At 43.4% G+C, this 13,653-nt stretch overlaps 1 protein-coding gene across 1 annotated transcript in view; it reads left to right on the top strand.

Moving 5' to 3' along the window:
• The window catches only part of KIF5C (kinesin family member 5C), a 47,315-nt gene extending 34,894 nt beyond the window's left edge, over positions 1-12,421 (top strand). The window contains exons 19-25 of the mRNA XM_017736023.1: positions 267-368; positions 968-1,028; positions 1,375-1,446; positions 1,951-2,055; positions 4,607-4,823; positions 5,755-5,868; positions 8,538-12,421. Of these exons, the coding sequence (XP_017591512.1) occupies positions 267-368; positions 968-1,028; positions 1,375-1,446; positions 1,951-2,055; positions 4,607-4,823; positions 5,755-5,861 (664 nt within the window). The 3' untranslated portion in view covers positions 5,862-5,868; positions 8,538-12,421. The remainder of the gene's footprint in view (positions 1-266; positions 369-967; positions 1,029-1,374; positions 1,447-1,950; positions 2,056-4,606; positions 4,824-5,754; positions 5,869-8,537) is intronic.
• The last annotated feature ends 1,232 nt before the right edge of the window (positions 12,422-13,653 follow it).

Here is a 13,653-nt window from a genome sequence, read left to right as displayed (position 1 = left end):
AGGGAAATGAGGAAGCAAGACAGAGAGATGCCAACAACACTTTGTGTCCTTTAAGGCAAAGGAAAAAAACCACTGAATTTAGCTCTCCAATATTTTAAAACAATGTCCTTCAGGTTCTTTATGCTTGATTTCTTTCACAATTTTCCAGTAGAGAGTTACAGCTTTACTTTTTCTCTGCCCAGTCCCATTTTGTTTGTGGAGATTTATCCTCCCTTCCTCCTGGGGCTCAGGCTGAGCTGTGCTGACTTTCCCTTTCACATTTCCAGTATGAACCAGAAGCTGCAGCTGGAACAGGAGAAGCTGAGTGCTGATTATGATAAATTAAAAATTGAGGACCAGGAAAGAGAAATGAAACTGGAAAAACTCATGTAAGTCCACAGTTTCCTCATCTGGTATCCCTGAACCTCGTGCCTCTTCATGTGTCCATAGAAAATGTGCTTAGGGAGAGGGATTTGTGTTGGAATATTCACACTGAAAATATCATTTCAGCAGCAAAGCCAGCAGGAACTAATAAATAATTACCAAATACTCTCTGTTTTCATACCATGCCAATAGTGGCTTTGATACTTGCCAAAAAGAGTTTATTAGAGCTCTGATTTTATAAAGTATCACAGCAAGTGTTGAACCTCTCATTCCTTAATGCACAGCAAAACAAGCAAGAAAGAAGTTGGGAATTTTTGGGAGGGGTTTTGTTGATTTTTGGGGCTTTTTTAAAAGTAATAGATCAGATGCCTGAGTCAAAGCCTTTCCTGGGAATGAGAGAGAAAAATCCTGTGTGTGGACACAAAGGTGGAGGTGGTGGCTGAGCCCTTCCATGTGAGAAAGTTGGATATTTGGGGCAGTCAGAAGCACAATTAGAGACGTACAGTTTGCTCCCTCCTGCAGATGTGCTGCTCCAAGTGGATGCTGGTTGCTTCTCCCCTGTTTTAATATGATTGATTTGTGTTCCATGTTGTGATCTTTCCAGACTCCTTAATGATAAAAGGGAACAAGCAAGAGAAGACCTTAAAGGGCTGGAGGAAACAGTGGTAGGTCTTAATGACACTTTATTCAGCTTTTCCCCCTCTATCTGTATACCCTGGTGATATATATTTTAATTTTTGAGTGAACAGCTTTGAACTGCCTACATTAAAATTTTAAAAAGGTTGCTTTTACTGATTTTGGAGAAGTTGTTTCCTTCAGTATGGTTTTATGGCTGGATGGGGTTTATTTTGTGGCATTCGGGGTGGGTCCAGGTGATTCCTAGAGAGAGAATCCAGAGCTCTTTTCTCCTGTTACCAACTCAGATCCAAGGAGGCCTTTTACACCAGAGTATCTGCTGTCCTAGTAATTTGTGGGGTTTTTAAAATTATTGTTTTATTATTTTGATTCCAGGCAAGGGAACTTCAGACTCTTCACAATCTGCGCAAACTGTTTGTCCAGGATCTTACCACCCGCGTTAAAAAAGTAAAACTCTACTCTTTTAAACCCAAATCTTCTCCTTTTTTTGCAGTTGTCTTGTGATTTGGTGGAAGCCTTTAGTGCATGCTCTTACAAAATGGGATAATGTCTTTTTTAGTAGCAATGAGAAACAAGATTAAAACTTTCCTGATGAATATCAACTTTATTTGGTCCTAATTTGTTAAGGACAAGTTTTGGTGGTTTTGGGAATGAACTCATCCAGTGCAGTTCAGCTGCAAAATTCTCAAAGCTGTTGAACTTCAGAAATTATTTAGTATAACTTGATTTTCCTATTCAGGATCCCCCCATAATTACTCAGTAAAAATAGCTTGGATTTTGTGTAAGGGGCAATGTAATTCTTAAATATCAGCCAAAGAGTTACAATAATTTCTTTTAAATTTGGGGCTCTGTAAGATTTTTCTGCTTTTGGGGGGCTCAGATTTCCCAAAGAGCTGAACTTCCCCTTGAGTTTGTGCCTGGCTTTGGTGAGTGCTGCAATTTTGTGTGCAGAGTGTTGAACTGGACAGTGATGATGGAGGTGGAAGTGCTGCGCAGAAGCAGAAAATTTCCTTTCTTGAGAACAACCTGGAACAACTTACAAAGGTTCACAAACAGGTAAAGGCTCCCTTTCCCTCCTTCCATCAAAAAATGCACTTTTTTAATGTTTGCAAGGATAATTCTGGAAGGTAACCTGTGCTGTCTGAGGGAAAAAATACCTACTAAACTCCTTGGCATTAGGAGTTGGTGTTAGAGCTGCTCTTCCCACTCCCTGTACTTCTAGGAATGTGGTAAATAAGGAATTACTGTTTTTCTGTAAAAATAGATCTCTTTTGGCACAAAGAAATGCTTAAAAATAGCTGTTTTCTGGATGGATTGTGCATCCCCAATTTGACTCCTGGCCTGAAGCTGCTCAGAGGCACCTTGGAGGTGACTGGAGTGGATTCAGCCAGCAAAGTTTTCTCTGAAAACAATGGAATTTGGCTTTTGTGTGCAGCTGAAGGGCTGGTGCCTCCCTGGGGTGCTGAGGTTGGTCATTTCTGGGCTTATCCATGTCTGTGTCCTCCCTCCTTCATGGAATTTCAGTTTCACTGAATCTCAGAATGGTTTGGGTTGGAAAGGGACCTTAAAGCCCTTCCCACCCCTGCCATGCCCAGGGACACCTCCCACTATCCCAGGCTGCTCCAAGCCTCATCCAGCCTGGCCTTGGACACTTCCAGGGATCCAGGGGCAGCCACAGCTTTTCTGGGCACCCTGTGCCAGGGCCTCCCCACCCTCCCAGGGAAAGTTTTCTCCCTAAAATCTCCTCTCCCAGTATGTTGGAGCTGTGTCCCGCTGTTCAGGTGCACAACACAAAACACCAAAGCTGTTTTGATTTCTTTTTTGAGCAGTGACACAACACTGTGCACTGCACTCTCCTGAAGCTGTATTAGTAACCCACACTCCCAGATTTGCTTTAATTATTCCTGTGGAAGTGCCAAAAGAGCAGGAAGTGCTGGACTGTGACAAGTGTCCGCTAAGGTTTGGGGTTTTGAAATTCCCAGGGAACAGATGGTTTAAAGACCTACTTTCTAAATGTGGAAACTGGGACATGTTCAGAGTGGTTTTTCTTTTACCATTTTGCCTTTTTTTTGCACTCGTTTCATGCATCTGCTGGCTTTCAAATATGGATTTTTATAGCTCTCATTTGCGTGTATTTACTCAAAATCAACTTGGAATCCACATCTTGTAGGAAACTTAGAGGGGAAAAGTGACATTGTACTTGATACCACCCTGCTTGGATTTTGTATCATAACTATTTCACACAACAGAAACTCAGCACTTGCAGAAAAATCACATTGTGACAATGTTTTTTTAGCTTGTTTGTGATATTCTGCAGCACTACGCCTGGCCCAGCAGGTGTAAAATGCTCTGATTGTTAAACAACGTGTGAATGTCAGGACATGCTGTTGCTTTGCTGTGTTATTAGTGTGGTTGTTAATTCACTTTTCTCTCCAGAAAAGGGAGAGTCACTCTTTTGGAGCAGATTTCTGTTGACTTCCAGCAGTGGTGTAATCTGTTCAGTAGAAATTGCGCTGGATTTTCTGCCCGTTTGCATCAGTTTTGCGTTTATTAAAAATCAATCCTCTCTTGGCTGTTGCTGCATGGGAAGTCAGATGTGATTTGGATAATTGATAGACCTCGCTCGGGTTCATATTAAACTGAGGAAGTGCACGAATTCAAAGTTGCATACAATCGTTATATTTATAGTTACAGGCCTGAAAGTGATTTCTTAGTGAAATTCCCAATTTTCCCACATGGCTGAGTAGGGAACACCCAGGTGAACACATCAGAACCACTGGAATTGATGAATTTGGGGTGATCCCCAGTGTTGTCTGTAACACATATTCAAGCATTATTATTTTAAAATAATGAGGTGATCAAGGATTTGCAAAATCCTGGATATATCTGTGTTCTGAGGAAATGCAGAGTTTCTGCTGCAGTTTTTGAAGTGTAGAGAAGCAAATCTGGCTGTCGAGGACTCTGCAGTGGCAGGGTTGGTCCAGGAGTCCTCACTTTCAGGATCAGGAATCTTGTTGAATGGAATAAACTCTGTTTGTCTTTGATCTTTCTGGACAATTTTAACGAATATCACTCCTCAGCCAGATAAGTGAATTTTGTGACCAAAACTGAGCTTGGGCGACGCTCTCAGACACAGGGTGGAGTTGCTGGGGTGCCCTGTGTGCAGTGAGGAGCTGGACTTGATCCTTGTGGGTCTGTTCCAGCTCAGGACATTCTAAATTTCTCATTAATCTAAGCTTTTTACGTTATTTCTGGAAGAAACCTGTTTAATTTTAGTACACGAGGATATGGAGAGCAAACAGGTGGTGTTTTCTTTCTCCTTCCTTGTGAGGGGACTTTTCCTGCCGTTTCTCTGAGGAGAGATTTTTGCCCCTTTCTTTTGACCTTGTGGGTCCATTCCAGCTCAGGACGTTCTAAATTTCTCATTAATCTAAGCTTTTTACGTTCATTTCTGGAAGAAACCTGTTTAATTTTAGTACACGAGGCGTGGAGAGCAACAGGCGGCGTTTTCTCCTTCCTTGTGAGGGGACTTTTCCCGCCATTTCTCTGAGGAGATTTTTGCCCCTTTCTTTTGACCTCCTCGTATTTTGAACTGCTTTCCCCGCAGCTGGTACGTGATAATGCAGATCTTCGTTGCGAGCTTCCTAAGCTGGAGAAACGCCTTCGAGCTACGGCAGAGAGAGTTAAGGCCCTGGAGAGTGCACTGAAGGAGGCCAAGGAAAACGCCATGCGCGACCGCAAGCGCTACCAGCAGGAGGTGGATCGCATTAAGGAGGCCGTGAGAGCCAAAAACATGGCCCGGAGAGCACACTCCGCCCAAATTGGTGAGGACATGGAGCTAAAGGGGCTGCCCACATGCTTTAAGCTTGGGCTGGTTGCTGGGGGTTGAGTGGAGGGAGTAAAACACAGGGGCTGCTTCTCCTTCGCTGCACAGGAATCTTCAAAGGTCTCACTTTCTTATGGAATCTGCCCCACCTCGAGTTTAAAGAGGCTCTGCTGTTTCACTGCGTAAATAAAGGGCATAATGGGTCTTGTGTGCCCTTCTAGTGACCTGAAAACTTGTCTCCTTAAATTAGTCGCTCACTTTCTTCCTCCTCCTCCCCCCACACGCTCTCTCTCTGCTTTCATTCTTTCCTTGCCTTTCTGGACCTCATCCCTTTCTTTTTTTTCCCCCTGATTAGTCCTCCATGTGATTTAATTACAAAAAAATCTTCCTTTGTCATTCAGATATTGATATACCTCTGAGGCACAATGTAATGTGTGCACACAACGGATGGGGCAATTCTTGGAATGATTTATTGGGATTGCTAAAGGAGAATAGTTTAGATGGAGATGACAATATTGGGGTATTAAGTCCTGAGTGGTTAAGTGATTAAGTCCAAAGTGTTACCTCCTGAATGCTTCCTCTTGTAGGGAGCCATCCAAGCTTTGTCTTGCTATCTTCTGGAATGGTGTAAATTTGACATAAAAAGTGCCTCACTGCCCACCAAGTGACTTCCCTCTGTTGTTAGACAGTCCATCATCTTTGCAGATCCTGCAAATGCGTGGGAAGGGCTCTGCCACCAGGAAAATGGGTGTATTTGTTGTTGGCCATGGCAGGGAATGCTGTGTTCTGCAGAGCTGGGTTAGAAACCACTCTGGCAAGCACAGCTCTGAGTTGGGAAACAATGAGGTTTCCCTTGGAGGAGAAGGTGAGGTGGAAAGCTAAAATGTGAAAGCTAAAATGTCTGTCTGGTCCCTCCTTTCCCTCTGCAGCCAAGCCCATCCGCCCTGGTCACTACCCAGCGTCTTCTCCGACGGCCGTCCACGCCATCCGAGGGGGAGGGATGTCCAACTCCAGCTACTACCACAACACCAAATAAACGAGAGGTAAGACCAGAGTAACTTACCTCTTCTCCCACTGATCACTCAGTTCTCTCTTATTTCAATCTTGCTTTTAGGAGACCCCATAGTATTTTTTTTTCTATTTTTAGTAGTTGTTTGCTGATAATTACAACACTCACTCACTGAGTGCCTGTTAAGAGGCTTTGCCAACTGCTGGGGAGAGGTTTTATTTTAACGATTTAGCACTTAAAAGTTTTTAAAAACTGCTCTGGTAAATCTGAAGTTCACACGTAGAGGCGTGAAACTCATGTAGTAAAAATACAGTTCCAGAGGTTCTTTCTGCCAATATCATCTTCTGCTTTCTGTACCATGGATGTGTTTCCATGTTGGGATATTGCAGCCTGGGACAGGGATAGAGCAGCTGTCAGTGGCAGCAAGAGACATCTCCAAATTTTAGTGTCACCATTTGGCCAACTTTGCACTCTTAGTTCTCTTCATGAAAAAAAAAATCTAAATATTTTACTTCCATTGCCAGGGCTTGAGAGTTTCTCCTAAGCAAAAGATGAGCAGCATATTCCCAGGAGACTGTTCCATGGACTCCATCCTCCCATTTCTTTCTTTAAATGCTCATTATTGGAGAGATTTTTTATCTGCCTTATTTTAGATGATCACTTTATGCCACAGACATGCCAAAAGCCGGATGGCAGCGAGTGGCTGTGAAAAGCAGCCTGGGGACAGCAAAGTTGTCCCTCCAAGTCTGGCTTTTTGCCCTCCTTGAGGTTCAATTCTGTCTCACAACTGTCTTCATGGTCTGTGGTCTCCTCGAGGCATTCTTGGGTGTTTTTAGCTTTTTTTTGGGAATGTTTCATGTCAGGCTTGCATGCCAAGCATCCATCACGCCACACTCAAGCTGTTATTGTGCTGGGGGATTGTTCCTGCTCATTGTGTTTGCCGTGAGCTTCCAGCAACATGTTTCCTGTGTGGATAAATTAGGGCAAGGCTTTGCTGAGAGGGTTTGTGCATCAGTCCATTCTGGTCTGAAACTGGCTTTTCCATCTCACAAGTGAGGTACCTCTGTCCATCTGCTTCGTTGCATTCCCACCTCTGTGACCAGGCAAAGAGTGGGGTACAGAGCCTTGTCAAAGATTTCTAAGCATTTATTGTAACAGCTACTCTGAGGGGGAAAAGCTGCCTCCTGCCTCAAATAAATGCACCTTTAATTTACCAGCTGCTGTGAAATGAAGTGTCAGACTCAAACAGGCCACACATATCAAGTGAATAACTGTAGATAAATAAAAATTGTCCATAAAATAACCGCACTTTGAACTAGATGGGTTTGTAATAGCAAGACAGGACTGTGGAAGTCAAGAAAAAGCAATCAGGAGGCATAAAGCACCCACCAGATATTTTAGATGCTGAGGTTTATATCAGAGGGCTGTGGAGCTGAGCAGATTCAGGCCATGTTGCAGAGGAGCAACAGGGAAAATGAGGCTGGAGAAAAAGAAGATGGAAGATCTCAGGAGAAACTGGATAAAGTGAACGGACTTGCGGTTTCTGGAAAAATTAGGAAAAATCTGAAAACCAAATGGCAGCCCTACAGGTTGGAATTAAATTGTTTAAACTAAGTGTTCTTGATTCTTTGCTCATATCTAGAAATAAGTGTGGAAGATGTAATCAGGAGAGGCTGGGAAGTGATCGGAGAAGGTCCATTCTCCTCAGTTTTGGTCCTTTGGTTAAGAAGATTATTGGCAAATTCCAACTGTTTGGCTGCCAAAATTGGGAATATCTGAGTAATCTGAATTCTGAGCTTGGATGGAAAGCCAGGGGTCTGAGTAAGGGTGTTAGTAAAGGTGCTACCAGTGAAGGGAAAACTTCATCCAGATTATTTCCAGGTTATTGTTGAGACATTCCTGTGGTCTGCAGAAAGTGCTTTGGAATGGTGCAGTTCTACCCAGCTGGAATTAGAACAAAACTTTCTTTTGTAGTCGTTTAACAGCAGCGAAATAAAAGTGAGGTTCCTATTTCAACATTTGCTCAGGAGAGATTTATCTTGTGTTCATTCATTATTCACCATAAAGATAAAAGACACTTAGTTCTGTTCGACTGGTCAGTGGTTATGATTGATTAACCCAGCAGATGGAAGAAAAAGAAATGTGGGATTTAATAAAATGCGTTCGTCTGATGTGCATATATGAAATGATAAAGTATATTGTTATAATATTATCATATACTATATAAAAAACATTTTAGGTATTTCTGTAAACACTTATATATCAGGAAAATATCTCTGTTAGGAGACAAAGAACAGAAGGATGGGTTTGGATTTGTATTTTTTCATCCCTTTGATTTATAATTTTCGAACTCCACTGCTGTTGCTTTCCTCCCTTATCACGTGAGATAAACACACACCAGCTCTTCAGCACATCCAACAAGCCAAGAGAAAAATCCCATCAAAGGAACAGAAAATTAAAGAGTAAAAAAAAGTTAGACCTTCAGATGGTGTTTGGGTGAGACATAATTCCAGGCTACAGGTGGCAGAGAGGGAATTCCATCAGGAGAGTTGGTTCATTCTGTCTGTGAGACCCAAATTCCATATTTTTTTTAATGTGACTCGGGATTCATCGCTTTGTTTGCTGCCCGTCCAGTTTGTGTGCTCTGCTTTCCAATCCCCCAAATCCACTAATTGTCCTTCCCTGTCTTGCTCTCTCTGGCAGGTCAGTTCCACTTAGCATGTTAAGGACTGTCATTAAGTCACATTAGTTTCTTTTTTGCCCCTCTCCAACCTGGTCCACGTCCTGTCCATCCTGCGCTTCCCACGGCCATCGGCGACGCCCCGCTCCAGGTACTCCGAGCTTCGTAGGATCTCCACGTGTACAGAAGTGTCCAGCTCAGCTCCTCCAGATCCTTGTACGACGTCTGGAACATTCCCACCTCAGTCAGGATGATAGGGAGTCTGCCACTCCGAATTCCACGACCCCTTGGCGCTGCTTAGGTTGGGGCTTCTCCACTCAGAGTGATGCTTTTTTTTTTCCAAGTCCTCCATTGGCATCGGTAATTCCCAACTTCTGGCATCAAGGAATTAATTATTCAATGACCAAGTGCCATCAAAGGCAGGTGATTGTGCTCTGTCATGACTGATTTCCTGTATAATATACATATTATTTTATATTTTTAGGGGATGAAAATGTGCTGCTATGTGGTTTAATTTTACTGCTTAACATTTTCAGAAGGAAATTTCCCCAAAGAACCATTTGTAATATCCTGATTTAAAAAAAAAAATCTTTGGACTGTATAAAATAACCTTTATTGCAGTACCTGGTAAAGAACAAACGGGATGCAGAGAAATCTGTTAGTATAGACCTAGGATTTGAAGTTTGGTAGTTCCATGAATTTATCTGTGTGACCTATTTTAAAATTAAGCTCCTATTTCCTCGTAGTTCTCCCTACAGTGGCAGGTTTTCCTGAAGTGGGATGGCTTAGCCATGTGTCTGTGAGCGTTGTTCCCTAGGAAGTTTGGAAGGCTTTCAGAATGCTGTGGAAATCTTGCCTTGGAAAATCCAACAAGCACCTCCCCCCTCCCCCTTTCCCCAAACAAGTCCTGATCTGTTCACACCAGAATTCAGATCCCGGAGGGAACAGTCCCCTACCAGAACAAAGGAAAGCGAAATCCCCCAAACCGTTCCTTAAAAAATCCAGAAGGAGGTGAGAGTTGTCCACTCGAGCTGTCCTTTGTAGAACAAATTTGGGAATTTTTTTGCTGGGATGTGAGGAGCACATTGCCAGGGGAAGGGAATGTCTTTCTAAGCAACTATATCCACTCATCCTATGGAAGGTCTGCTCGTGCTCCAGAGGTAAGGAGAAGCCTTCCTTGGATCTCTCAGACAGCAAATTTCCATCTTCCCAGCAAGGGGGCACTGGAATTGCTCTGGGAAGGTTCTGCTGGCAGGCAGAAGGTGCTGCTCCTGCTCCTCCTCCTCCTCCTCCCTCCACATCTCCCGGGGCAGGTGGGACTCCCGGAAGCCGGGATTCCAGGAAGGCTCCGGCCGAGCGTAGCCCTCTGGTCTTCTTTTGCAGACGTTTGCTCTTCTTTAATTTGAGATTGATTGAGGTTTTTTTAAATTTCTGAATGTGTAGGTATAGAACTCTTCAGTTCCATAGAGCATTTTGGAAGATTGTGAGTTGACTTTAGATATTTTTTTCTACTGAAATTAGGGTGTTGCAAAGTAAGTTGGACTTAATTTAACTGGTTTTGTTTTTTGGGTTTTGTTTTTGTTTTTTTTTAATGTTGCACTATTTGGGGGGAGCATTTTGCTAAACATATTTAATGAAGTTGCAGATTTGCATGTATTTAATTTATTTTGTATTTTCCAAAGTTTTATATTTTCTTTCGTTACGTGCATGTGCACTGCCAGAAGAATGAACTGTGAACTTGCCATATGCAATCTTTAATAAAATCACTAACTCAGAACTACTCTGTGCTATCTTACCAGCTGGTCAGAGCTGAGGTTTCTACTAGGAATTAATAATCCTCTTGTTTTGGTTCTAGGAAGAGATCCCACGCTTATTTGCTGTCGACAGTTTTGTATTGTAGGCAAACTTCCTGTTGTGTCTCTCAGAGTTTGGTATGGAATTCTATTGTAAATGCAGCATTCGTGACAACAAAAAGGTCTGGATTCCTCAAGGCATCACCAGGAATTTTTGGGGGACAGCTTCCTGCAGCTTGAGGGATAAGTGAACATGGACATCTCTTCCTCGTGCTGGTGCTGATCAGGCAGTCAGTGCCACCAGCAGGAAAACGATGAAGTTTCTCCAAGTTCACTTCTACACCAACACTGCAGGAGGGCTTTCAGAAACGCCCCAAAGATGCCTTAGGCTAAAATCCTCAGAATTAAATACCTAAGGTATTTAATGATTGGAAATTATGAATTCTCAGTTGAACATACTCTGCTTGTATCAATTTTTAGTTTCGAAGCCTATTTTAATTGGGCAACTTCAGTTTGTGTCGCGTGTTGTATATTCAACTTTTGTACCATTTTTAAGGCTTTCACATTTTATATCTGGAAAGGAAAACCACACATCTGCTCTGCAGAGATCAGAACCTGTCTCTTGCTGTTTCCTGACCCCCTCTTCCTTTCTTTGCTCTTTGAGTGTTGTGTTCTATTTATTCCAGGCTCATTTTTAAAGTTGTGGTTTGTACAGCGCAAATGGAATTTCACATCTAAAAAATGTCATGCATGGGACAAATCGGGGTGGAAATACCATTCCCGAATGGAAAACGGATTTCAGATGGAACTAAAGTGCATATTGTTCTTTTTGCTAGTGATTAAAAAGTATTTCTGGCTCACTTGAGCTTCTCTTAATGATATGTTCAAATATCTTGTGTTTGTCCTTGAGTTCACGTTTCATCGACTTGTTTTCTGGAAAGCAAGGAAAGTTTTAAGCTTGGAAAGACCTTGGCTGATGCATTTTTAAGTTTTGTATTAAACTCAACAAGGGTGAGAGTTGGATTATCCTGAATATACTGTGACTTAAAAGTAAGTCACAAAAAATTTTTGCTACAACAATTCCTGCCCACAGAGCCTTGAGTAGCTTTTCAATTCCACTTTATAAAGCCTGATGGGCTAAGATGCACATTTGCCTGAAATCTGTATAAATTGTAGGATCATGGAATAGTTTGGTTGGAAGGGATCTAAAACCCCAGCTTTCCCCCCCCCCTGCCAGGGCAGGGACCCCTTCCACTATCCCAGGCTGCTCCAAGCCCTGTCCAACCTGGCCTTGGGCACTGCCAGGGATCCAGGGGCAGCCACAGCTTCTCTGGGCACCCTGTGTCAGGGCCTGCGCACCCTCACAGAATTCCTTCCCAATATCCCATCTATCCCTGCCCTCTGGCTTGAGAACAAACAAAATCAAGAATTTTAATTTGAATGTGGTTTTATTTGAAGAAATGTTTAAACCAAACGGTGATGAAGGTCCAAAAGGAAAAGGGCTCATCAGATTCCCCTTGCTGGAGGAGAAATACCTCACGTAACCACGGCTGAAGTACTCCTCCATGGGGAAAAAGGGAAAACAAATGGGCAGGATAATCTGAATCTCCCCTTGCTTTGACTTTTGTCCTCACTGTGCCTGTAGGAACCGCGCCGTGCACCGGCACCATCCGCTGTGCAGGATGGCAACACCGCTCCACCACCCGGCAGGGCCGCCCCGCCTGTGGGGGAGCCACAGTGCTGAGGCAGTCTGTAGATTTATACCTGTCTAGTTTGTAAAGTGTGTAACGTGTACTGCAGATGTGTATTCTCTGGGCTCTATGTATCTTTACAGTAGTGTTCAATTTAGGAAAAAAAAAAAAAAAGAAATAAATGGTGGACACGTTTTGCTGGTAACAAGGGGAAATTTTTTTTGCCATTGCATCAAATGATGCTGAACTGTATTAAACTCTTGATAGCAGACCTGAACCCTCCTCCTCCCCCCAGCCCGTGGAGAGAAATCTTTTTATCTTCGTGCTGAAGTTCTGTCGGAGATGGATGGATACACTGGCAGACTGCATGATGTATCATTCGAAATCCGTTACAGTGGAAAATAAAACTGAACTGAACTCCTCCGTGTGGGCCTGGTGTGACACGGGACGGGGCACTCTGCGGCAGTGACAGCTCCCTGTGACAGGGACAGGACCCAGGGAACGGCTGGAGCTGTGCCCAGGGCATGTTTAGGGTGGGTATCTGGAAAAGGTTCTTCCCCCAGAGAGTCCTGGGTGCTGAACATTCCCCAGGCAATGGGCACAGCCCCGAGGCTGCCAGAGCTCCAGGAGCATTTGGACAGTGCTGCCAGGGATGCATGGGGTGGGATTTTGGGGTGTCTGTGCAGGCCCAGGAGCTGGACTCGATGGCTCCCTTCCCACTCAGGGTACTCCCTGATTCCATGAGTGACCCATTCAATTCAATGGAATTTTGCTTATTCTCAATCCAATTCAATGGACCCGCACTCCAGAGTGGGCTGAGTCCATGTCCGAGACCACGCTCTGGATTTCAGCTTTCCTTCTAAACCTGTAGCAAGTCATTCACAAAATCAGAGAATCCCAGACTGGTTTGGTTGGAAGGGACCTTAAAGCCCATCCCATTCCACCCCTGCCATGGGCAGGGATGCCTTCCACTATCCCAGGTTGCTCCAAGCTCCATCCAGCCTGGCCTTGGACACTTCCAGGGATCCAGGAGCAGTAATTAAAAGGTTGGGGTGACAGGAGAATGAGCACAGCATAATTTTTAATTTTTTAAATAAATAATTACATCTTCTCTACTACCTCTCCATGGATATATTCCTTCTTCCTTTTTCAGTAGCCTGGAGGATGACAGGGAGCCTCTTCCACTTCCCTGTGCATGTATTTCCATTTTTATAGGAATATTCCACTCACTTTATGTAATGGAGTAGAAGTTGCTGTGTCCTTGCCACTTCCCTAAAGTCATACTCGGGAGCTTTAGAAAGAGCTTATTTCCAGTAATTATTACTCTGAGCATTTCTCAATTAAATCGTTACTTTTCTCCTCAGCAATGCAAATTCTGGCCACTCCCAAGGTTTCTGTTGGAATGGATGGCTCTCTCTGGTTCTTTGCTGCTGAGTAGACTCCTAATGAGGATTATCTGCTTTTTGCACAATAAAAAAAAAAACCAAAAAAAACCAAAAAAACCATGAGCAGATTTAGAAATTAGTCCAGTAAAATTTGGAGTTGATTATTTTAAAAATTGAATAAATTTTGGCTTGTGATAAATTTTGGGTTCAGTGCATAAGAGGCACTTCCTCACCCCCTGAGAAGCTCCTGCAGGATGAGGATGGCTCCAC

The sequence above is a fragment of the Corvus brachyrhynchos genome, unplaced genomic scaffold (genome assembly GCF_000691975.1).
Source record: "Corvus brachyrhynchos isolate BGI_N302 unplaced genomic scaffold, ASM69197v1 scaffold45, whole genome shotgun sequence".
Lineage (NCBI taxonomy): Eukaryota > Metazoa > Chordata > Aves > Passeriformes > Corvidae > Corvus > Corvus brachyrhynchos.
The sequence above is the reverse complement of the archived record's forward strand: the minus strand, read 5'-3'. Positions and strand labels throughout refer to the sequence as shown.